The sequence below is a fragment of the Balaenoptera ricei genome, chromosome 10 (genome assembly GCF_028023285.1).
Source record: "Balaenoptera ricei isolate mBalRic1 chromosome 10, mBalRic1.hap2, whole genome shotgun sequence".
Lineage (NCBI taxonomy): Eukaryota > Metazoa > Chordata > Mammalia > Artiodactyla > Balaenopteridae > Balaenoptera > Balaenoptera ricei.
The window spans coordinates 40383923-40409695 of NC_082648.1; the positions used below are offsets into that span (position 1 = coordinate 40383923).

The following is a 25773-nucleotide window of genomic DNA, read 5'->3' on the forward strand; positions in this document are numbered from 1 at the left end:
AGGCTGCCAATCTATGGGCCTCCCTCCAGGCAACATTTTCTGGGGACTACTAAGTCATAAGTCTCTCACATATGCAGATGTTGTTGTGACTTATGAAATAAGTCATTTGTTTAAAGGGGCTGTTAATTTCATAGGATTTAAAGAATCATTTTCTCAGTGAATTGCTACTAAAAATACCATTATTATCATGTAGGAGGACATTTTGTTTGTTTGTTTTATTTTTTGTGTTTCTTTGGCTAAACAATAGAAATTTATTTCTCACTAGGAGGCACATTTTGAAGTTAAAAGCCACTCAAGTTAAAAGCCCATTGATGGGCTCTCCAGTGAATAAAGGACATGAGCTGTGTACAGGGGTTTTGTGAAATCCACATGGCTGCTTAGTAGCTTCCCAGGTCCTTGCTGAGTGTGCAAATGGCTTTGCTCAAGTTAATCCCATGCAAGATATTCCCTGTTCCATAAAGTCTAGAATAGAGTGAGGGGGTCAAGATCTGAAAGCACGAACAACTTAAAAACATTTCAGTTTGCCACAGGTGGCCTAAGGACAACATTAGGGAAACAGACATAAAATTTTCCCCAATGAATGACATTGACAATATCAGATGTGGGAGATCTTCCTGATATATAAATCAGTGGGAGATGCAGAGATACAAAGAAGCATAATGGGGAGCTAATATTCAATCATTCAACACATATTTACTGAGTACCTACTATGTGCCAGGGGCTGTGCTCATGCTGGGCAGAAAAGATGTACATGTATGAAAACATTAAACAAGTTCACATGTGCAGGCCAGGTCTACAAGAGGCCAGAACTCAACTGTGAAATATCTTGGGCTCCAAGGACATCAAGTCAACCTGGACTTGAAGAGAGAGAGAGTCTTTAGTGGGAACAAACTCTCTTCCGCCCATCTCTTAGGGCCCCAGGAAGTGCCTGGAAATGCACAGTGGAGGAACTCTGGCCCACTGAGGGGAGTGGAGGGGAAAGGGGAGGGGGGCCGAAGGGCTGTGCTGGGGTGGAGCCCGCAGGCTTGACCTTTGGAAACACACAGGCCTAGATTATCAGCTTTGGAGGCATGATATTTTAAATTTCTCTGAATTTGCTCATCTATCACAAAAAATAAAAAATAAAAACAGAAGTATTTACATATTTAGGGATTGTTGTCGGACTTTAACAAGAAAGTACTAGTGCCTGACACTGGTACAGTAAGTGGTCAATAAACATTGGTTCCCACAGGCATCTCCTCCCCTTCTTATGCCTCCTCTAGGAAACAGCCACCTCCCTGTCCCCACCAGAAAGGAGCCTGGGTTTGCAGCTCCCTTCAAAGGAAGCCCTGGGGTGTCCTGTGGTTTTACTAATGTTGACACTCAGTTGTCTCTAGGAGGCTAGGCCTTGGGGATGACAGCCAGCCTGGGTGATAAATAAGCAGCTCTCCTAGGGACCTGAGCTGGGGAGATCCAGGCCCCCCAAAGCTTGGCTAACCTGAGGCAGGAAATAGAGCTCTTCCTGGAGGACCTTCCCTTTGGGGCAGTGGAAAGAATAAGCCTAGCGTTGGCCCAACATTTCTATTACAGATGGAGCTCTGGGGCCCAGACCCCAAAAGCGCAGCTCTACAAACCCATCCCTAACTCAGCACAGCTCCCTGCACTAGCATGGCAAGAGTGGTGGGCACAGGGCTGCCCTGGGCATAGAGCAGGAGGCGGGCACGGGGCTCCGTCCGAGGGATTGAGGCTGAGATTGGGGTGACTGAGGCACAAAGCTGACCAGGGGCTGGGGGTGGGCATCCGATTCTGGATTGCTGGCCCCCCACCACGTGGTGTTCCTGGGGTGGGAGCACCCTGAAACACTCAAGGCCTGTTCATCACGGTGGATGCAGTGCTCTCCACGGGGACCAGGAGTGATCTAGGAGGGGACAAAGAGTTGGATTCTAGTCCCAACACACTTTCTGACTCCAATCCTGGTATTAATATTTTTGCCTTTCTGGGTCTCAGATGATTTCTAAGTGTGCTTCCTGTTCTAAGCGGATGGAACATCTCTTTTCTCCTGAGACATAGGAGAGGCACTTCTGGGACATCAGTGAGGCTGGCCCTGACCAGAACTCCTGTGGCAGAGCCTTACTGAATTTCAGGTGTAACTCTGGGCCATTCTTGGTTGGCTGGAGCCTTAGAACCATGGCCCCCTGCCCTGTGGAGGCTGTGTGCTCGGAGGGGGCAGGGGCAGTGGCAGGGGCAGGGGCGGCACATGCTGCTTCCTGTTTACGTCCAGCCTAGCACCTTGAACAGAGCAGGCTGCACTAAGCCAACGTGTGAGAAGCTCCACGAGGCACCCAGGCCTTGAGCCTCCATGACTCCAGGATAAACAGGAGTTGGGCGGGGCGGGGCAGGGGACCCGGGCTAGGAGTGATCAGCGTGCCCAGGCCTGCATGCTCCCATGGGGGCGAGGAGGAACGATGGCCTGGAAGCTTCTTCCAGGGCTGCTGGCGTTGGCTGGGGAACTGGTATCAGGAGTGAGGGGCCGTGGCCCACCAGAAGGGAGCCTGTCAAGGCCCGAGGAGGCCTCACTGGGGCTGCCACTTGGCCTCTGTTTCCCAAAAACACAGCATTTTTTCCCATCAAGGAAGAAATTTCCCATCCCCTCAGCCCTGTCCTGTGGCTTTTTCCTTGTTCCAGACACATCTCCCCTGTACCTAACCTCTCCAATGCCCACCCCCCACCACCCCCCCCCCCAGAATTGGCCCCATGGCCAGGAGGGCCTCCAGGGGTGGCTGTGTCTGAATGTCCCTCCTGAGCCTCCTCAGGCCCATAGCTTAGCAGGGCACGGCCCCCATCCCAGGGCCTGGAAGGGATCAGGGTACAGTTCACAGACAGGGATAAGCAAAAGGCACAGAGCAGGGAATAGTGTGCAGAGGGCACCCATGACCAGGCCAGCCCAGTGCCCTTGCTTCCAGCCCAGGGAGGGCCTGGCCAGCCCTTCCCAGGGTCTACTGAATTCAGTGGTTACTCTGGTTACCAAGTAACTGGCACTAGAGCTCAGATGCAAAGTCCAGGGGTTATTTTTAGTTTAGCTTAGTCTTGTTTTGTTTTGTTTTGGCCACGCCACACAGCATGTGGGATCTTAGTTCCCGACCAAGGATCCAACCCGCGCCCCCTGCGTTGGAAGCATGGAGTCTTAACCACTGGACCACCAGGGAAGTCCCCAAGGGTTGTTTTTAACAGTGGGTCAGAACATGTTAACCTGCCACATTGGTCCTCTTCTGCAATGCCAGTGCTGGACAGCAAGTCCTAGAGGGTCGCGCCTCTTTTTCAATCTGGATCTAGAGGGTCCTCCTAGAGTCTAGGGCTTCCCCTTACAGGATCTTTCCACCTAGTCCTGGACACCAGCCCTCGGCTCTGCTCACTGGGCCAGAGTGGCTGGAAGGCTAGGGCGGGACAGAAACCCCATGACAGCCAGGCGCTGAGTATTTCTCCTCCCCATCACTCCTGCCCCTCCCCACTGACAGCAGCCCTCTCTCCCAAAGTCCAAAGAACCCTGGGGTCCTTGAGCCTCATCCTTTCCCCGAAGGTCCTGGAAAGAGGCTGCTGTAAGAATGGCGATGACGTCTTAGAGGAAGACAAACCTGGGGGGGCTCATGAAGGCAGTGCCCTGCCTGTCCCTCCTCACAGGCCTCGCACAGGAGGGGCCCTTCCTGGGCCTCGGGACACACACACACGGATCCTAAAAAGGCTGGCAGGACCCCTTGGGCCTTTGACCTTGGAGTTCCAGCTGCCCTGCCTGATGCTGCTGGTCCCACTCATGCCCGGACTCCCGACTCAGGCCCCAAATGCCGGCAGCTACAGAGGAAGGGCAAGAGGACATTGCTGGCCAAACCTGCGTAAACAGCATCCACCTTCCCCCTGACCCCGCCCTCGCCCCGCCCAGGCCCCGCCCCTGAAACTCACACTCCTTCATCATGCCGATGTCCACACAGCGCTTGAGCCGGCAGGCCTGGCAGTGGCGGCGGTTGTCCTTGGTGATGCGGCAGTCTCCATTGAAGGGACAGGTGAACAGTGCCTTCCGCTTCATGCTCCGTCTGCGGAGACAGCACAGACCCTCGTCTGGGTCACCTACTTCCCAGCCCCTTGGCCCTGCCTGTGGGAGAGTGGCCTGAGAGGGCTGTGATCAGGAGACCTGCCAATCCACTCCCACCCCCACCCCGCCCCGGGGCTCTATGTCTCCCAAGGAGGATGACGGCCCAGCCCAGTCATTTCCTATTCTGCCCCCATCATTGGTTTTACTTACCTTTACAGTACTCTCCTCCTCCCTTTTTATTACACAGGAAATATGAGTGAATTAGCTAGCAAAAAACATTTTTAATACTGAAATCTGCAGAGTTGCCCTCACTGCCTTTAGTGCCATGACGAGAGGCGATGAAGCTGGTCTCAGCTTTAAGTCTTCTAGAGTCAGAGGTCTGTGACTAGAGCATCCCCGGTTCAGGGACAGACGTGTGCACAGGTGCACAGAGAAGGGAGAAAGGGCCCAAACCATAGCTTCAGACATCCAGACAACCGGCCCAGAAAGAGAAGCAGCCAGATAAGCAGGTGGGTGCCTTGAGGTTTGGCCTTGGCTTTCCGAAAGGTAGAGGAAGTTAAGAGTTCTGTAAGAACAGAAAACTACCGAAGAGCTCTTAGCTCTTAGCTGGCACACCCCGCTCCACCCCGCAGCCTATGTAAATTTGTGTGTGTGTGTGTGTGCGCACGTGTGTGTGTGTGTGTGTGTGTGCGCGCGCGCACAGGCATGCGTGCAAGCCCAAAGGCTCATTTTCCTAATTCCGGCTTTCTCCCCTGCTCCCAGCTACAGCACATGGGACGTTCATGAGGCTGCATAAAGGACCGCTCCCCAGACGCTTCTCAGCATCTGTATCCTAGAGGTTCCTCTCACTCTCCCCAGCCCCAGCAAGGGGAGGCCCCACTCTTTCTGCCCCAGGACAGGTGCCAGGATTTAGCTGGGGAAAGATGGTGGCAGAATCACTTTCTCTGTGAGCAGTAGCCTCTTCCAAGGAGCTGTGGAGATGCCCAAGCCTTAGAAGCCAAGGTCCAGGCTCAACCCTTTCCCTCTCCTGGAGATGAGCTACCGATATCGTCTTCTCCAGATGTCATAAACTAGTTATGTTTTTGGCGAAAAATGACTTATTGTTCACATTCACTAGAACACATACGGATTTAGGACAAACACGTTCATCAGTCGACATGGACATATGGGGACCAAACCAACTTGACCCACGGGAGAGGGGAGAAGAGACTAGAGGAACAGGAAGTCATAGGTAGTCAGACTCTAAGACCCTTAGGGCACCCCTCATTTTATGGCTAGGACCCCTGAGGTGAAGAGACTTACTTGAGGCGATTTAGCAAAGACTTGAGGCTCCCAAGTTGGGACCTTAGGAATATGAGGCTCAGCTTTTAGTTTCCTGGGTTGGACATACTGTTTCATACCCAGAAACTCAAGGAGCTCGATGAAGCTGAGCCCACAGGCGAACGGCTTCAGGCAGCTGGCCCTTGAGCACAGCTCAAGGCAAAGGACACCCAGTGGTCTGGGAAGCAGGTGCTGCTGGCTTTGGACCTCGGCCCTGGTACCCTCCCATCACAACCCTCATACCCAAGGGGTCACCAGCAGACTGGGCGATACGGGGAGGTGGAGGAGTGCTGGCTATTCGGGTGGTTTAGCCCCCGGTCCAGCCCACTGAAGGCCATGTCCTGCCCCTGCAGTGACTCCCCAGGGAGAGACTGTATCCCAGCCTCTTGCCTATGGAAACAGAAAGCCTTTCTCCTTGTGCTTTCATACGTCTACCGCAGCTTCCCAGAGGGACAGAAGAACATGGAAGCACCTTGGTTAACCTGAAATGAGATACGGTCATCACCACAGGGCACATCGCTATGTTCCAGGACATGAGATTGGCTCCCCTTTTACTCCTTTCTCTCCTTCCCACTTGGTGGTTCTTGAGGCGCCACCTGTTACCACAAATGCTCAGGCCCCAGAATGCCCATAATTCTCTAAACCTACTCAAGGACCAGAAGTTTCTAATTAGAGCAAACTCTCATTTCCTTTTTTTTTTTTTTTTTTTTAACAACCAGCATTTTGCCTGGGGGCTGAGCTGAGGGGCTTCTCTGTCCTCCTACCCACTGTCTTGTCTGGCTCAGAGGTCACCCTGTTCATTCTCTAGGGCCGCGGGCACCAAGAAGAACACACATCACGGCACCTCTAGACACATGAGCCAAAGCCTCTCACATCCCTGCGCTGGGGGCTGAGAGCTTCCCGAGGCCCCAGGAGGGAGGGGGCCCCAGTGTCCTTTCGAGGCCCGTCTCTCCTTCCTCAGACTCTACAGGGCCTGCCCCTGCCCCTCACCAGTGGGCACCTCCCCCAACTACACATTTGCTTGGAAAAAGATTTTGAAACTTCACTCTCTTTCTTTTATCTTTCTCATGTTGTAAATCTGAAGCCTAACCCAGGCTTCCACACACAGGAGAGTGGAAGATAGCTGCTCAGCCCAACTTGGCCTGACAGCAGCAGTGGACTCCAGAGAGGCTGGGGTAGGAGTCCAGAGAACGCAGGGCTGGGTTAAAAGAAAGTACTGGGGGAGGGGGACCAGCGTCCTTGCTTTCAACCTTATATTAGGAGTACGAAGCCCAACAGGATTGAGATTGAAAGAGGAGGAGGAAGAGGACCAAGACCATGACAAGGAGGGAGGGAGGGAGAGAAAGGAGGTGGTGGAAGGGGGAGGGAAGGAGGGAGGGAAGGAGGGAGGGAGGGAGAGAAATGAGGTGGTGGAAGGGGGAGGGAAGGAGGGAGGGAGAGAGAGAAAGGAGGTGGTGGAAGGGGGAGGGAAGGAGGGAGGGAAGGAGGGAGGGAGGGAGAGGGAGGGGGAGAGAGACAGAGAGGGAAGGAAGGAAGGAAGGAAAGGAGAAAGGGAGGGAGGGAGGGAGGGAGGAAGAAAGATGTTAAAAATTCTATTGGCCAGGCTCACAGCAGGGCTCAGACGGGGGGGGGGGGGGTAAGAATGCAGCCTGTGTTTTTCACCCCTTGCCACACCTTGTCCTGAAGCCCACCAACCTTGTACTGTGTCTGCACATTATTTGAGCAAAGCAGAAAGCAGCCTATAAACATATGGAGCTCGGAAGTTATTATTATGAAAGCATACAGTAAGCAGCTCTTCCGTGGCTCCTCGACAGACAGAATCAGAGGCAAGGCGCGGGCTCGTGGCTGGGGAGACGGAGGCTGCACATCACGAACAACGTCATCATGCTCTGGGCTGTGGGGTCGGCCTTTGGGGCGGGGAAAGCTCTCTCACCAACTCCAGCAGGCAGGCCCAGGCCCTTCCCGGAGCATGGGTTCTGGAGCCAGCCTTTCTGGCTTGCCTGGCCCAGCATGGCTGTTTGGCAGGACACAGTTTCCCTGGTCTCTGAGGCCCAGTTCTTCCCCGGTCTCCCGCCTTCTAAGGGCACTTGCACACATGTGGTTGTCAGCTAGCCTCTGCCCACGAGGACTTAGGGCAGCCCGACTGGCCTGGCTCTGTGCTTTGTCCTGAAGATCCACGCCCTGCCCTGCCTTCCTCCTAACACTAATTGCCTGGGAGCTGGTTTGGTTTTGAGAAACAAGAGCCTTGGGTTTCCAAGGGAGCCCATTTCCTCAGCAGCGCTCTCAGCCTGGACCCTGTCATTCTCTGGATGGTTGGCAATTATACCCCAGCTCAGGAAGGGGGGGTAGGGGTGGTGCAACCAGGCTAAATATAGACGCAGTTTCTAGAAAGCCAGGGTGAGAAAGGACATTGACGGATTCTTGCACCAGAGACCAATTCATCAAAACATGAGACAAGCAGCTCACAAAAGCATCAAGCGCCTGGGGCCAGGGTCTCGGGCCTGGGACAGGAGGGTCCTTTTTCAGTAGGTAACCCCGACAGCAGAGACACACCTTGTAAAACCCCAAACTGGGGCCAAATACTAGCTCTGAGCTTTGTCTCCACTGCAGCTCTAGTGTCACAGAAATCCCAGAGCCCAGTCTGGATGCAGATGTCTTACAGAGCTCCTGATATGAAAGGCCTGCCTGTGTGGTCTGATAATGAGACCCACTGGGCACATTTGTGTGTGGTGACATCAAGGGGTTCTCAGCAGGTGGGTTAAAAAAGAAAAACCAACTTTAAGGGAAGGTAGGTTAGCACTGGTAAAGAGCACAGGCCTCTTTTTTGGAGGGCCATTTGGCAATACAGGCATACATTGCGACATCGCAGGTTTGGTTCCAGACCACCGCAATAAAGCCAATATCGCAATAAAGCGTGTCACGCAAATTTTTGGTTTCCCAGTGCATATAAAAGTTATGTTTACACTATATTGTGATCTATTAAGTGTGTAGTGGCATTACGTCTACAAAAACAATGAATACACTTTAATTAAAATATACTTTATCATTAAAAACTGTTAATTATCATCTGACAATGCAGGGTTGCCACAAACCTTCAATTTGTAAAAAACACAGTGTCTGCAAAGTGCAATAAAACAAAGCACAATAAAATGAGGTATGCCTGTATCTACCAATATATAAAGTGCACAGAGCCTTTCACACAGTAAAGCCACTTCCAGGAATTCATCCTGTGGGTAGGGACCTGAGAATTGGGTTGAGAAGGAGACTTATTTTTCACTTGTGTTCCCTTTTGAACTGTCTACATCTTTTTAAAAAAACCATTCACAGGCATTACTTAACCAGACAAAAAACAAAAACAAAAAACCCCACCCTTTATAGCTATTTTAAAAATTTAAATGAAACACAGACTTGGGTTAGATGGATCTGTTTGGGTTTAAACTCTAATGCACAACCTTGGGTTAAGTTACTTAATCTCCCCATGCCTCATTTTCCACATCTGTAAAATGGAAACAACCCTACAGAGGGGGTTGCTGTAAGGATTAAATAAAGGAAGCAGGACCTGGTACAAAGTAAGCACTAAATAAAGGGAAGGGAGAGAAGCTGGCAGGGAGGGGCAGTGAGAGGGAGTGCTGAAGGGTGGCTGAAGAAAGCAGTGAGAATCCTGGAAGCAGAGAGCACATCTCACACCAACACCTGGAGTGCCTGGTGTGGGGCTCTGCAGGCAGAGAAACTTGAAACGTACCGTTGCTTCATGTTTTGTTGCTCCTGATGTCTAGACCCACAGCCCTTGTGTCAGTTACAGCGACCAATGTCCAGTTTCTCTGAGCACCAACCAGGTCTCAGAGTCCTTGACTGACGTGAAGGTCTCTAGAGCCCCCGGACCAGCCCTTTCTTTCTCACACCTGGTATTTAACTCCTGTTCGGGGACCTTTAATCAGAGACCCTTGCTGGCACATAAAGTCACACATGTTCCAGGTTCCATGATAGAGGAGAGGAAAGGACTGTCTGTTCTCAGAAACTCAGACACTACAAAGGGACAATGATAATAGGTACCACTTACTGAGAGCCTTCTCTGCCAGTGCTTTACATATTCTCTCCAACACTCTCAACAACCTATTAGGATAGATATTATCCCTATTTTACAGGTGGTACAAAAAGGCAATGGAAAGTTAAATAATTTGCTTAATGTCACACAGCTATAAAGTATAAAAGCTGAGATTAGAATCAAGATCTGTTTGATTCCAAAGCCTCTGGCATTCTTACATAATATGGTCCTTATCATGAATCCACCATATCTCAATCCAAGCCAGAGCAGCCGTCAAAAGTATGCCCCCCAAAGTCCATGAGCAGGAAGCACGGGCTGTTTGAAGGACTTCTGTAGGACAGAGAAGCCACTGGGATAGAGGCAGGATCTGAGATGGGCGGGTTGGAAGTAGGGGATAACATATGGCCATCCTCTCTACTGGCACCTCTACTGCCATCGCACGGAGAGGATTCCCAGCGTGTGTCTAGAGGGAATTCACACCAGTGAGCCCTGAGGAGAGTGCTGGCTTCCTAAGGAAATGAAACACTGACCAGAAAGATATGTACCCTCTTCCTCATGTCCACGTAGCTGCCTTTCTTGACACCTCCAGTGGCGTTCCCTCTCCAACTATTCTGGCCTCCTCCCCCCAAGCTTCCAACCATCACTCTTGGCTGATCCGTAGCTGACCCCCTCGTTCTCGTCCGTTCACATCTTTGAGCAGCTATGGAGAGAGGCCAGATGCCAAGCTGGCCTGGACAAAGTTCTCTCCAGCAACACCAACCTCTTGGTGACTCATTCACTTGTGCCCACAGAATGCCCCAAGTGGCCACTCCTCCCCTCTCTATTTACTCTACTGCCTTTAAGCACTTTGGGTCGCTGGACACCTGCCCCGTTGCTCTGCTCCCTTCACAGCACAGCTCCTGCAAATATTGTCAGGATGAACTTCCTGAAAGCCAGAACCCTCCTCATGCTCCTGGATCCTCACCAGCCTGTGCTCCCCAAGGCCCGTCATTAACAAGGTCCCTGAGAACCTTGGGGCTCACAAACAAGAAGGCATTTCTCCACACCGTCTTTGTTGGCTTGGCGCTTGCTGCACATGTCAGCTTCACAGTGTCCTGAGGAGGAGGAGGGAGACGACATACAGAGGCAAGCAGTGATCTGTTTCTCAAGCTTGCCTTCCAAGTTCACCTCTTAAACATCGCCAGTATTCTTCATTCTCTTCATCAAAAGGGTCTTTCTGACTTTTCTTCTCTGTCCTTTACACCTTTCCCTTATATCAAAATCTGGACAAAGCCATTCATGACCAGAGATTCATCCACAGCCACAGATCATCACTATATATATATATGTGTGTGTGTGTGTGTGTGTGTGTGTGTGTGTATACATGCTTTGTAGTGGGCTTACATATTTTCCTCCTATGGCTCTTGCTTGTGCTCTGGTTGTTAACCTATTACCAAGACATATAACCATCTAGAAACCTGCCCATGTCAACTTAGAAGTCAATCAAACACTAAATGGTCAAATGGGCTTATACCCCAGGGCTTAGAAAATAGCCAGTGATTCAACACCAAAGTAATGCTCTTGCCTTGAGAACTGCTACTGTAGGGTTGAGTGAACTCCTTGAGAGCAAGGACTTGTGTTACCTTTGTGTTCTCAAGGATGTGGTACCCAACACAGAGAAGTACCTCCCACTGACAGAGGCCTTCCTTCCCAGGATCAGGATTTCACAAACAGATATAAGTGACAATGGAATTCTCGAACAACTATTTGAAATAGATTAAAGTGGAAGAATATCAAACAGAATTTGGATGAAGCAAAGGATGAGAAGTAGGGGAAGGGGGGGGGAAAGAAGAGAAGAAATTACATGTAGACAGTCTATTCTTGTTATTCGAGGTAGTTATGCTCTATCAAGCAAATATTGAACCATCAGCAAATATTGAACCATCGCTCCTACGAGAATACGGGTTAGGTTCCCGAGAGCCTCTGGTCACAACGTTTTCATCAATCCATCAGTACATAACTTTGTTTCATGTGTGTTGTCTGTTTAAAGGCACCTCACTTAATACATATTGTTGATTCATTAACATTGAACTCACAGCCAACAGCACTATAGCCCACGTCTGAACAAAGCTTGTCTAACATGTCTTTTCTCTGTAAGGCAGCTTGTAGCTTTCCTGTGCTTAGGAACACTTGACAGAATTTCAGCACCAGGCTTGGGTGCCATCTTGAACAGTGAAATCACCATCAGGTACAAAAATGCAAAAAGGGTGGCACTAAATAGACCAAGAAAAAGACACTTGTTTACAGCGTGAGAGCTGAAGCAGAGGCAGGATGTCTTGCGTGGCCTCAGCTGGGAACGTGTGCATCGGGAGACTCGAATTTTTCTCCACTCTGCACGTGTCCACAAATGAGCACAAAAGTGCCGCAAGTATTGATTTGGGGATTACAAGTAAATTTTAGCAGGTAGTCAAATTTGCAGATACGGACTCCACAAACAACGAAGATCAACGGTGCGTACATGCGTGTGTGCGTTTGTGTGTGTATTTATAAAACAAAATTCAAGCCAAACAACAGAGATGTTGGCTCTTCAGAAAGTGCAGCCTGGCTCAGTCATCAAGGCAGAGATAGTAAAGATATAAGGTAGACCGAGGACAGGGTAACAAGATAAAAGCAGCCTGCTGCCGATAATGCCAGGCCTTGCAGGCGGGCGTTGTGGCCATCAGCCAGCAGCAGAACTCTGAGGCGTCTCAGAGAGAGGGGCTGAGGCTGGGTTACGTTAGCACGATGTGCCCACGTGCAGCAAGCCACACTGTTGGTCCGTGGTGCCCTGGATGTGCAAACCTGCCATCCCCATCCATTTGGCATCTCCTGTCCTCCCTCCACCTGGATGCCTAATGGGTCTGTCCCAAGGATTCACTGCCTAGTGGTGTGTCTGAAGGCAGCAAGCCCAGGTGCACAGGGGTCGGAGCTACTCTAGTGAGGAACTCCCACATGTCATAATCCAATAAGCAGCCACCTAAGAGTCCCATCTCTCAGAGCAGAACCCCAGTGGGTGGTGACCTGGAAAGAGAGGGGATTTGGGGTGGGGTCCATGAATCAACCAAACAGCCCTGAGAGCAGTTGGAGACGTTTGGGTCACAGATTGACGAGATATGACCTTTGTCTGGGTCTCCATGTTCCCAGCTCCTAGTCCAATGCTCGGATCACAGATGCTCATTAAAATCTGGGAGGCAGTGTGTGAAAGCGAAAACAAAAGGAGGGTGGGTGGCTGGAGAGACTTTGGTTTATTAGGGCAAGGTTCCACGAAGGACATCAGTATTGACCCATCAAATATGTATATATTTCTATTGTGCTTTGTTTCTCAAAACACCTTTGTATACGTTATTTCATTAATCCTCAGTTTATTCTATATACTAGAGGGGTCGGGTATTTACACACCCATGTGGTTAGCTGGGGTAACTGAAACATAGAGAAGTCAAGAGATTTGAGCAAAGACAGACAATTAATTAACGGCACAGTAGCACTATAGCCCACACATTTCTGCCTGATTTTAAGATGCGAAGCAGGCCCTGATGCGAGCACCCAGACTCCTTCTCCATTTCCACTCTGAAGGCAGCTCCCCCATCCCCAGGCCCTGGCAGCAAAGGGTCCAGGTGGCACCTGGGACACGAGGCCTGGGCTCGGGAAGGCCCACCCTGCAGAAAGCACTGGCTTCAGGCCAGAGGAACAAGAGACGTGGCAACAGGACCTGGAACCAGCGACGCTGCCAGTCTGGTTCCCGAGATGCGGAGCAGCCTGCCGGGAAGCTGAGTAGGCAACAAGTGCCAGGCCGCACAGGCAGTTAGCACCCACAGAAACCCTGCCCGCGGCCCAGCGGTTGCTCGAGGCAGTGAAACTGCAGGCCTGCCAGCTCCCGAGACAGAGGGCAGGTGAGTCGGGAGCCTGTATATATAGAGCCCAGGGGTCCCCGAGCTGGAGGGGAGCACCCCAGACATCCTGAGGCCTCTGATTCACTCTGCCCTCGATGCCCGTTCAGGGAAATAGGAGTCCTTGTTCTGGACTTGACTGACTCTTTCCTCTCTTTGATGGCTAAAGCCTTGCCCTTAGTTTTACTCACCTCCAACAAGACTATTATACAGAAGCTCTTTTTTGGTCACCTTCTTGCAGGCTTCTCTCTCCCTCTCTCTCTCTCTCTCTCCAAAATATGCCAAATGCTGATTTCTCATGGTTCACAATCCCATCCTGCAATTCATCACTTCCCTATGCTCCCTCCCTGGTTCTGGATGGGAACAGCCTTTGTCTAGCCTGTCTAGTACTTTCCCATACTGTTGGCGCTGGTAGTGCTGGGCTCGCATGAGAAGAGAGGAAGCTGCTCATAGAGGAACTGGCCCTGACCAAACAGGAATGCCTGCGCTTCCTGGGCATTCTGAGGTTGGCTTTCCAACCCGGGACAGGCAAGCCGTGGATGCAGATCTGGGCACAGATCAACTATGGAGGTCCAGCCAGGGATGCAGTTTCCCTTGTTCCAGGGAATGGTTTGATTTGGATGGGGCAGGGGGGAGAGGGCAAGCTCTGAGGCCAAGTTCTTGGGCCTCCCCGAGGCCATGCCGGTCTCTTGGATTAGGAAGCTGTGATCATCAACTGGTAGGAGGTTTGCTCTGGGAGGACAGACACGTGGGTCGGTGCAGGGGGCTGCAGGTCAAGGGGTAATGGAAGGATGGGGACCTACATGCCACCTCAGGAAAGCAGTTTCTGAGGGGGTCAGAGAACGAGCTGGAGCTGAGGGCAGAGGAGGCAGAAGATAGCCTCGAGACCCTATCGCCCCCCGGGGGCTGTGAGAGCTGGCGTGTGCCCGGGCCTGGTAGGGAAGGAGACACGGAAAACGCAGGGTCTCTTCCTGGGAAGCCCCATTCCTCTCCTCCCCCTCGCCCTTGGGGAGGATTTACCTGAAGAAGCCTTTGCAGCCTTCGCAGGTCATAGCGTTGAAATGGAAGCCGGTGGCTCGGTCTCCGCACACACCGCAGATCCGAGGCACATGCCGGTCCAAGTCGCCGGGGTCAGGTAAGGAAGCGCCGGCTGCCATCGCCTCCATCCCTGCAAGGACAGCGGGCAGGGGTGAGACAGTGCCAGGGCTGGCTGGCGGCCCTTCTGCCAGGAGCTCAGCAAAGCTGGGCAGCTCCCCGGGGCCCAGGCCGGAGCAGGATTCTTCGGTGCCCTCCCTTCGTGGCTCTCGGTCCCCAGCTCATCCTCCTGACACTCTGCTGGCCACAAGCAGAAGGAGGGCTCCTAACCCAGTTCGGAGCAAATCTGTGGCGGGGGTGGGGGGTGGGCGCTGCAGTGATGCTCACGGCGTGGCCTGGAACCGAGGTGCCAGGGAACAGAGGCTGCGCCTGCTGCCTAGGGGCTGGGCTACTTTGCGTGAGATGTTCAGCCTCTCTGCACCCCACTGTCCTCATCTGAAGAATGTGTTTTTCTTCACCGGGTGTGAGGAAGGATTATGCGAATGAACATACGCCCACCCCTGGCCTCAGCTCCACCTCAGCAGTGGACCCGCCGCAGGTCAGAGGCCTCTCTTGCCTAGTGTCCCCTCTAGGAGGGACGAGGGTCCTCCAACAGCCTCCAACGCAGAGGGAAACCCTCAGCCCCTCTTTCCTTCAGGGCGAGGGGAAGAGGATGGATTACATGCCCAAATCAGACCCTGTCGTGCCAGCTCCTCGCCGCCCTCCTGCTCAGGATGGAAAGGATTTGTGCCCCTGCGGTCCTGGTACCAAATTCATCAGTCTTTTTCTCTCTCTTTTTTTTCAATATAAATTCAACACATCGTTCTGAACGTCCTTCTGAGTAACGTGAGTCATATACAGTGAACTAATTTTGGCTTTTATAAATAGGCATTATCTAGAGACGGAGTTCGCACTTGAAGAAAGGGGGGAAAGAGACAGAGGGAACAAAATATATAGCTTTGGGAGATCCTTCTCAGGAAGCTGCTGACAGGTCTTCCCTTGGGCAAACTGGGGCCTTGGCTTCACCTGCTGCCTCTGGTCCCCACTGCTGGCAGCTCAGAGCTGCTTCTGGGGTCCCTCCTGCCTCCCTGAAATGGTTTCAGACCCTGCTGCCTCCCAGTTTTACGTGAGTCCTCACATGCGTTGCTACAGGTTTAAGTGCCTTGGCTCCAGGGCAGGAGGGTCCCTCAGGACAGAAGAAGAACAAGAGAGAAAGCCAGTGGTGAGGGCACAAGCACCCTACCCCCTCCTACCCTGGTGCCACGTCCTCCCACTGAGATGAGAGAGGTAGCTTCCGGGGGCCCTTGGGAAGCTCCAAGCTTCTTTCTTTCCAATGGCTAGGCTCTCAATCTGAGCTGAGGTTTGACACATCAATGCCTGGTAGGGTCTTATTTCAGTCCATCTTCATCTCACCGCAATGAGGCAAGTACTATTATTATCACTTGTTATACAAATGAGGCCCAGAGAAGCCCAAACATTGAGGTTTTCTAGCAACTATAATTACGAAGTGCACAAAACAAATACTTAATTTTGCAAAAAGCAAAATCTCACCAAGAGCTTCAAGCCAAACAAAGGAAGCTGGACAGATAAGGACAGGTATTGTCAGCCCTGCAGGGACAGAGGGGCCCTGATCACAGGCAGATGTATTGGATCCCCTAACTTTCTCTTTCAGCTCTTCTTTTCCTGGGAACTTTAAAGTAATAATAGTGACCCTGTTGCCCATCCCTATCACAGCTAGGTTGATACTTGTTAAACAATAATGTTTATATGTATACACATGCAGAGACAGAGAGAGAAACACTTTAAAAAAAAAAAAGGAACAAAGGAATGATTAACAGAAACTTTTGAGGGAGTAAGACTGCGGAGGGCATGCAGAGGCATTATGCAGCAGCCATATTCCATTTCTCTGAGTGGTAGGTATACAGTGTCTTATTACTACTACTAAAACACTATTTTCCGTTTTATATGCTCATCTGTATACATAAAACACTTCATAACTGTAAAACAACTAAAAATAAAAGAGAGTGCCTTTGGGGTTGTCAACACTGTCCTTATAGCCCATATTAAGTCCAGGCTGACTCCAGGCTCCTGGAGTGTCACCCACATCCCAGAAGTGGGCAGGGATCCCAGAGGCCCAATACCATTGTGGGGCAAGAAGAGAAACTGTCTAGGATGCTTGTGGCTTGACCCCAGGTCAGCTGAGATGATGCAATTCCCAGTCATCGTGATGTTGCTACAGAGTCTGTGTCATCCAGCGACCAAACATCCGGTGGGTTTGGTGGAAAAAAGAGAAATTAAATGTGAGGGTGGAAGGAAATCAGTCAGATCAGTCCAACAAGTATTCAGCATCATCTGGGCCCACTGGAGATGTGATGATGCAAGGGAATTGAAAAAACACGACACTGTGCCTTCCTGCAACAGAGTGATGGCAGGAAGGCTCCTGGCCCCGGGGGTGGGACCCCAGGCACTGGGTTAGGCCTGACAGAAGGCTGGACCCGGCAGCCAGAGGCCCAGAGTGAACAGGACAATTTCAGGTGAGCTGAGAGACAACTCAGCCCTGCTTGGGGTTATGCCCTGCTACCAAGAAGCCAGGGCCCAGGACCAGAGTCCAGAGGTGGAGAAGAGTCCCAGGCACATATGGCCTGAGAGCTGGCAGTGCCAGGAGTGACAGGCAGAGACCGTGGAGGGCAGGAAAGAGAAAGGAGTTGGGAGCTGGATAGGAAACCTCACCATGCTGGATGGCCCCCTGGGGCCCTGGCCTGGGCATCTGCAAGCCCTTCCCTCTGAGGCCTCACCCCGATCAGCCTGGCTCCAGGTCTCGGCCGCGGGCTGCTGAGGACTCTGCTGACACAGGACTGGACCGACCCACGTTTGCCAAGGGCAAGGGAGTATCTCCTCTTCCCCCTGCCCACCGCCTTCCCATGCCCGCCTCCCCTCGCCCCCGGATAACAGAAAGCCAGGAGGTTGTGGCTGAGGAGGAAACACCCACCTGAAGGAGCAGGAGGGAAGGGAAGTCGAGCGCAGAGGTGCCCTTCTGTGAGGGCTCGCAGACGCTTCCAACCAAAAGGACTCTGAAATGAAAAGGGGGAAGCGCTTTACAGCTCAGCGCTGACCTCACCGCTAGAGAGCTCATCAAGCCGGATGAGAGTCTCTTTCCAGGGGCTTTAGTCCCCAGATCAGGGACTGAAAACTTGACGGAAGTGATCTGTTGGGGGCAGACATGTGGCGTCATCACTGGCAGGACTGAAGGGGCAGGAGCACAGCTGGCAGCCAGGAACAGCCCTCGCTGGAGGCCGGGGGCAGCAAGAGCAGCGGGAAGGGGTGGGAGGTGGCCGCCAGCACATGGGCAAATGGAAAGAGCTGCAGAGAGTGTTGGGAGGGAGGAAGGGCTTCTTCCAAGGGAGCTCGACTGCTCCCACGGCCCCACCCCCAGGTTTTAGGGATGTTCGGAGAAGCAGAGCCAGAGGGGGGCCTGGCAGGCTGCTGAGGGCAGGAAGGAGACCGGTGCCCGGGCGATGGCAGAGGCCACCCGGGAGCTGGGAATGGTGCAGGTTAGCCCTGGCCTCTTGGCATAGCTTCAAAGACAGGTGTGTGGGATCCGCTGTCTGTGGAGACTGGGTGTAGGCGGAGCAGGTGCTGCAGGGGTTAAATACAGCAACGCACTGCTTTCAAACAGGATGTTTTCTGCCACTTTTAGCTCTTCCCCAGACATGCTCAACACCTCCGGCCTCGGCGAAGGCTGAAGGTGGGCTGACTCCAGTGTCCAGACTCTGGGTCTTAGTGGCGTGATGGGTCACCAAGGTGGGGCTGGTGGAATTTCACCCTTCCCACTTCCACCCACACTCAGTGCTACTTGCCCACCCAGACAGACAAACACACACACACTTCCTCCCTTCGCTGACGCCAATAGGAAGTGGCTGGGGAGATAATAGATATACAGGTGCCTGACCCCGAACCCTGGCAAAGGCCTTTCAGGCAAACCCCATATGGGGGAGGTTCAGACCCCCAGCTTTTGTTTCACTGCCTCCTAGTGGCCCGACTAGCCAGAGAAGGGGAGAGCCCAAGGGACATCCAAGACCTGGGCCCAGTTCTAAGACTGCCAGCCCACTGACCGGTCTACCACCCCCTCAGGCACTGCCCACCCCCAAGGAACAAGTGAGGAAAGTGTCAGTGGACCCTACTGAGGTAACGTGAACATGGCTGGCCCACTCCCAAGGACCGTGGCTGGAGGAGGGGTACCTGCAGGGTACAGACATGTGGCCACTTCCTCCAAGCCAGGCTCTCCTCTGCTCCCTCTGCTTGTATTGCCCAAGGCCCCCCAGCCAACCGGGCTCTTCTGGGTTCTACCTCATGGCCTTAGCAATTTCCCAGACTCCCTGCTTGCTCCTCAGGAAGGCTGAGGTAAGGACCAAGTGGGTACAGAAAGGACCACTGCTTTCCTGCTCTCAGCCCCTAAGATATTTAGAGGTCAGACCTGAGATCCAGGTAGCCTACCATCCCTGAGCTTAAAGAGAAAGTGTTTGAGTATCTACTATGTGCCACCCGGGATCTCATGTAACCTCCGAACAGTCCTGTGAGATGAGAAGCAATCTCATTTTACAGATGGCAAAACCAAACTCCAGGTAGGGCACTTTGAGAGACTTGCCCAGGGTCCCACGGCCAGGCCAGTGGGGGTGCCAGGGACCAAACGAGGACAGGCTGGCTGCCTGCAATGGCCAAGGGCTGCCCTTGCCTCCTGCCAACTCAACACGTCCCAGCGATAATCACCAGCACAGGCGCTAATATTCACGCCGGGCCCTGCTTCAAGTTCCTCCTGTACCCTCACTCATTTAATCCTCACAACAACCTCGCAGGCGGGTACTGTTATTACCCCTATTTTAGGCATGGGGAAACTGAGGCACAGAGATGATTGCCTTTGGAGTCCAGATCTGAACCGAGGCAGCTGAGCCCCGAGTCCCTGCTCTACTTTTCCTAAGGAAGGTAACTCAGTCATTTCCTCACCCTGTGCCCTGGACACCCTTCACTTCCACTAAGTCAGGGAGGAGCAGACAGGGCAATCCCCAGGTCATGACAGAAGAACTTCGTGGCACTTTTCCTTCCAAGGCTCCCAAATCAGCCAGGATCTCTCTTCTGCCAGCCAACCTCTCTTACCTGGGAAAACCCCATTCAAAAGATGGGCCTCTCCTCCCCATGCAACTTTGCACTACTGTGTGGTCCTTTTAGGAAAGATTGTCCTAGATTTAGCCTGTAGGTCCAAGTGCATGGAAAGTGGGGTAAAGACACAGGGCGAAAAAAAAACAAGTGGAAAAAGCCCCAGCTTAATACCACCCCCTTTGCCACGTCATACACCCCCCACCCCCAATTCATGTTCTGAGTATAAGAGCATCACACTGCCTTTGCTGGGGCTGTCCCCAGAGCCACCCCCTCCTGCCCTGCTTTAGAAATACCCAAACCCTTAGTATTGAGCCTTGGAGAAGCAGAGGGGTAGTAGCTCAGCTCTGCAGAAAGCCCCTGGCTTCCATTCCTCCAAGGTCAGCATCCCACATCAAAACCCCTCCCTGAGCCTGACCCCAGGCCTGACCTTGCTTTAGCAAGAAATGAGGAGATAATGTGTTTCCTTCCAGTCATCGAAGCCACAACCACTGCCTCTCCCACACGTCTGCCCGTCAGCTCACACAACAGACACCCCATCTTCCAGTGGCTTCTGCTGAATGGGCATCCCCGGGCAGAGTCTCACCTAGGACAGTCTTGTAGGGTGGGAACCGCAGGGTGTCCTGGGGAGACCCCTGGCAAGACAAGGATCGAAGTGTGCTACAGGGCTCGGTTTAACTCTGCTGCATTCACTAGACCCTCTTCGGAGTCCTGAGGGCAGTAAAGCTGTGACTCTAGGAGGACCAAGCGGCAGACAGAGGTCTGACTTCTAAGGTCTTTTCTAGCTCTGAAAGTATGCAACTCCAAGGCTGAATTCCCATCATGATGAGGCCTTAAGACCATTCAGGAAGTGAAATTCCTTCACTGAGCGCTCTCCCCAACCTTCCCACTAACAGGTGAGGCCCACTCACCCTCAGATGCTAAGGGGCAGGAAGGGCGGGAGTGATGTGGCCCCTTTGGGTCCTATGGGGACTGGGAGCCCAGGAGAGGGGTTTCCCTCAGCAGGGTTGGGACTGGACTGATCAAAACGTGCTTTCTAATTGTTGACATTAGCTCAAAGCTCCCTCTCCTTCTAGAAAGAAATGCAAAGCTAAGTGATTTCCCAGCAGAGGGGGAGAAAATTCCTTTTTCCTAAAATTGGCGCACATGGAATCAACCACACGCTGGGCTCTCTCTGGAGCGGATGGGCCTGTGCACACGCCAGCCACAAGTGCACATGTGCTTATGCGTGCACGCCCTTTTCTTGTTGTTTTCATTTCATCATCCTTGCAACTCTGCCCATAGAGTGCTGAACGCTGTATGACCTACCCAACTTCTTACTTGCTGTCTCTTTATTCTAGTATAACTTAGGCACAGCAGTATCATGGCCAGTTGAGGTGATGCCTTTTCTTCCTTCTCCACCATCCCCAACATAAGCCCATATTCTTTCTCCAGAAAAGTCTCAGCATTGCTTCCCAGAAGAAGCTGAGGGGGGATAGAGTGGAAATGAGGGCAAGGAAAGAGGAAAGTGTACTGTAGAGTTAGAACTTGGCCCAATTCTTTCTTCCCCCACTGTCTCCCCAGTTCCTCGACACACACACACACGTATTTTAAACGTGGCTGAGAACATTTGGAAATTATTTTCCAAAGACTACAATTTCCAAAGTAAAATCCAGTGGATACCAGCCATCTCAGAATATCTCAAGATTGGAAGGAAACTCAACACCACCTACTCCAACCATCTTAAATCGCTTCTATAATATTCTAGCCAGTTTTCTAGCCTGGACTTAAATATCTTTTCTGTTGGAGAACTATCTCCCATGGTAATCCATACTCTTTGGATGGCTCTATGCTTAGAAAGTTCTTCATTATGCACAGATGAAATAGCCCCTACAGTTTTCAACCACTGGTCCCAAACCAGCTCTCCGCAGCCATCTAAGATGAATCTACTAGGCCATTCCCACAGTGTCTCTGGAGGAGGGGTTGGTAGGGCCACCATGTGGTACTACCACACACATTAGAAAAAGAAGCACACTTCTCATCTGCTGGGAAATTGTCATGAAAAGATAGAAAAAAAATCTACAAAGTTTGTGATGCGAGTGAGGTTTCAGGGGAGAAACACAGGAAGCTAGCCTGGCTACAGTTAATTTTGATTTAGACCTCATAAACGTCCCAGTTACGATCATGATTCCCACAAGGGCAGTGAATAAGGTGGTGAGTGCAGACAGCATCTGCCTCCTTGGCTTCACCTGGAGAGAAGTTTCCAGCCCACGAAAAGGGCACTGTGCAAGAGTGTGAGTAGCTGCATAAGTTCTGCCAAGCCAGCCTGCTGCCTCTGTCTTAGGCTCAGTCGTTTCCAGGGGAGGCTGGCCCCCAGCACTGCAGCTCTAAGAACACACCTGAGGTGGACCAAACTGTTTAACGACTGACTGAAGGATGGGAAATTAAGTGGCTGATGATCCAGCAGTTTCAGGAATAACTTTACCCCTGAAGGCGCTTCTGAATTAACTTTTTGGGGAATATACCTCGCCTTTGAGAACCTGGTAAAGGTCATGAACTGACACCCCATACGGTGTCACGGGTTAGCAGGTCACTCCAGAGAAGCCATGCTACAGACTCCCACTCTACTGGCCATTCATCAAGGCTCTTTCTTAGCAGATGGTCCTGTCACTCTTGGGAGCACTGGTAGCTTCTTGGAGCTGAGCAGAACCCAGAGGCAGGAACCCACGAAGCTCTAGGCAGTGGGACAGGAGATACGTAGCTTACTTAGATATATTTCCACTTCTTATCAACAACAATTATTCCTGCAAGCTGCCTTTTTCCAGTGGAAACTCAGCCCTCAGCTTTGTCAACAAGATTTCTGAGTTGATTACTGTTCTCCAGGTAACAGGCAGGCCATGCCCTGTCCCTGCCGGAAAGTGTGGGCAGCCACAGTGGCCGGTGAAGCATAGGGAACTGGCCCATTCGTAGCTGCAGCCCAATCTCTCTGGTTTTACAGCAGAAGAAACTGAGGCCACCAGAGGGGAAGCTAGTTGTCAAAGGCCACACAAGGAGGGAGGATGCTTCTCCAACCCCACCCTGGCCAGGTCCCAAGACCTCTCATCACCAGCCCGAGCAGCTTCCCAGGGGAACAGAGCGAGGTGGGAGAGAAACAGGCCACGGAAGGGGGCATGAATTTCATTCTTCAGAGGAGGGGAGTTGTGGAGAGGCCACGAGGAGGCCCTGAGGCAGACTGCAGTGAGACCACCCACCACTGACTCCGTCCTTACAAGCAATACAGAAAAACAAAGTGGTGGGTGAGGGGTACCCACTCGCTCCTGCCTGACCAACTCAGCTCCCACATCCGGCTTCTCTGGCCTGAAGAAATGGATGAGGACTCAAAACAGTCAGGGACTATTTTAGAGGGAGGCAGGATACACCTGGCCTGGGTGTATCTCGCTCCTCTGGGTGGCTTTCCTGGGATACCAGGGTGGGAGTACTTCCCTGGGGCATCTGCCACAGGTGGAAGTTGATGGGACAACGAGGCTCTTTGTCCAGTGACTTGGAGACCAAGGAGTAGAAACTGAGGCAGCCCAAAGGGAGAGCACCAAGAATACAGGGAGAGCAGATCTAGCCCTCCTCTGGGAACACCTGAACCCCTGGGATTGCTGGTGCAACTGATGGCTAAATGGGATTTTCCTTGATCTTCTAAAAAAAAAAAAAATGGCCCCAGGACAACAGGAGAGAGCTGCTTCTTTCTCCCAAAAGATTCCCAAGGCCAGTTTTTACTGCCCCATGACCCTCTACCCAGCTTAAGCATCTTTCTGACTGCTGGTCCCCAGCCCAAGTTCATGTAGGCCCAAGTTCACCCCTGCTGGGGCAAACAGTTTTTAGGTCCACCCCCTCCAGCCCACCACCCTGGCCAGCATTCTCTTCCTCATTTTCCTTCTGGGATCAATGCAATCTCTGAATCCCTCAGACTCTTCCTGGACTGTGGGAAAGGTAGTGCCTAAGTCCCAGGTCCTGCCAGCTCCAAGCGGGATATTCGGGATCCTTGGCATCAGGTCCCTTGCTCACCTCCACAATCACCTTGGTCAGCCTGACACCCTTGGCTACCTGACTACTGTCCAGCTTCCCCCAGAACCTGTCCCTGTGTCCTCATCTACAAATAGGGACATGATAGTGCCCAGGTCACAGGCGGTCACGGGGACCAAGATCTCTGTGCAGCACTCAGCGCAGGGCCCGGCACACTGGAGCTCTATATGTTTGCTCTTATTATTAGAGTGCTTACTGTTGTTAGTACAATTGCGGAGAGTTCAGGGCCCAGAGAGGTGCCGTGGAGGCCAGGAAGCCTGTTCTCCATCCCAGAGGCTCCAGCCCAAACAAACATTGCCCAGAGAGCCACATATCTGCTGAACTGGGAAAAAACGGACTACCCCACCCATTGGCTGTGACTCCTAAAAATCTGGCTGCTCGGGGTGGGGAGAATGGATTGTTCTAATCTCTCCCTGACAAGCAGAGAAGCTGAGCTACACATCTGGACTTTTCCTCCACAAGGAAGACGAGGCCGTGTCCCCCAAGGTGCCACCGATTGCTCACTGCTTCTGCTCATAGCGCGTCCTTTCCCTCTCTCACCCCGTGAGTCTCTTTCCTACCTCCTCCGGCATCCAGGGCTTATCGGGCATCTGTTCTCCCCTTAGTGGGACCCTGCTCAGCAGCCCGGGGGCGCCCCCTGTCGGTTATCAGGGCAGTGGCACTTCCTCGCCCCACTCACGGCCACCACAGCAGGCAGCGGAAGGCAGAGCGATGGGAAAGGCTGGCAGAGGCCAGGGGGCCAGAGCCGGGGGCGGGCCAGTGAGGGCTGCAGCCACCCTGGCCGCAGGGTGGCCCTGTCGTGGCCCCTAACCTAAGCAGTGGGCTGGCTCTGGCTCAGTGGGCTGCCGCCGGCTCTTGGCAGCCCTGGAAAGCCATTCGCTTAACCTCGGATAGATTCTGAGGCCTGTGTCAGAATCCATGAGGGATCCCAGGGTCCTCTGAGATGGGTGGGGCTGGGGTAACTCTCTACCAGACAGCTCCAGTCCCATAAGGGGCTGATTTACCCAAAGGCATCCTGTCTCTCTTCTGCATTATTAGTGAAGAAGTGAACACTTCTCAAGTATTCATGAGGCTTCTCAGGAAGAGGCCAAGTGGGGAGGTTCCCATTTACTTTAGAGGGCAGCAGCAGACACCCCCAAGCTGCTCCTCAGTTCCTGTGTAGAATGATTTCCCCAATAGGGCTTTTCCAGAGCTTCTGTTTGGTCAGAATTCCAGCCATCCTGCTGTGCTGCGTAGATTTCTTCTTGGGGACCATACTGGAGGGCCAAGGAGGCCACAGTGTTTCTTCTTGGCCTCACACTGTGCTGGGTATTGGTTCTGGCCTCTGATGCCTTATCTACGATGGTGACCCCTGCCTGGTTTTAAGCACTGACTATGTGGCATGCTGTATACTAGGACTCAGAGACACCATGGTGAGCTGCCAAGAGACTCGGCCCTCATGAAGCTTACAGTCTACTGAGGGAGACAAACAGGAATCTCCAACTCAGATCCGCACTGCAATACAGGTAGGCACAGGTGTGATGGGAGCACGTGGGAGAGCACCTGGCCTGGTCTTGGAGAGGGAGAGAGGCTCTTTAGAGGACATCACTTCTCTGCCTCTCAACTGAGACAGAAAAGACCATTGTTTAACATGGCAGTGGTGAGAAGGGTAAAGAGGGGTCCGGGCAGGTGATACCATGTGAGCAAAGGCTATGGAAAGAGGAGCAAAGGCAAAAGGGAAAGAGCATTTTGGAGGCGGAGAAACTAGCTCCATATGGCTGGAGAGAGAGAGGGGACATAAGAAAGAAATAAACCAACTGACCACACTCATTTCAGTCGGAAGTAAATTCCATTCTTTCCTCTACCGAGTGTACTTCTTCTCGTAAACACACTGAGTCTTGAATACCAGGAATTTTAAATTACTGCAATGATATTTTGCAACCAAAGACTTTCAGACTCCATTCAGCTTCCCATTCCAACCGGAATTGACCTTGAGCTTTGTGAAGGAAGTAAAAATGGGCCTCCTTCCCGACTGCTCAAGGAGAAAGGGCCCCCCAGGTCAGAAAGGCAGTGGGCCTCTTCTACCACCCTGGTGCACACCCCTTGTTCTCCTTTGAGGGGGGGGGGATGATTTACCCTGGGATTATTCCATCAGTAACAGAGCTGGAATGGAGAGGTAGAGG

At 52.2% G+C, this 25773-nt stretch overlaps 1 protein-coding gene across 1 annotated transcript in view; it reads right to left on the bottom strand.

Annotated features, from left to right (window-relative positions):
- VDR (vitamin D receptor) overlaps positions 1 to 14501 on the bottom strand; it is a 31317-nt gene extending 16816 nt beyond the window's left edge. Inside the window, exons 1-2 of the mRNA XM_059935766.1 lie at positions 14354 to 14501; positions 3934 to 4064 (exon numbers count right to left, since the gene is read on the bottom strand). Coding sequence (XP_059791749.1) covers positions 3934 to 4064; positions 14354 to 14499 — 277 coding nt within the window. The 5' untranslated portion in view covers positions 14500 to 14501. The remainder of the gene's footprint in view (positions 1 to 3933; positions 4065 to 14353) is intronic.
- Positions 14502 to 25773: the final 11272 nt, after the last annotated feature.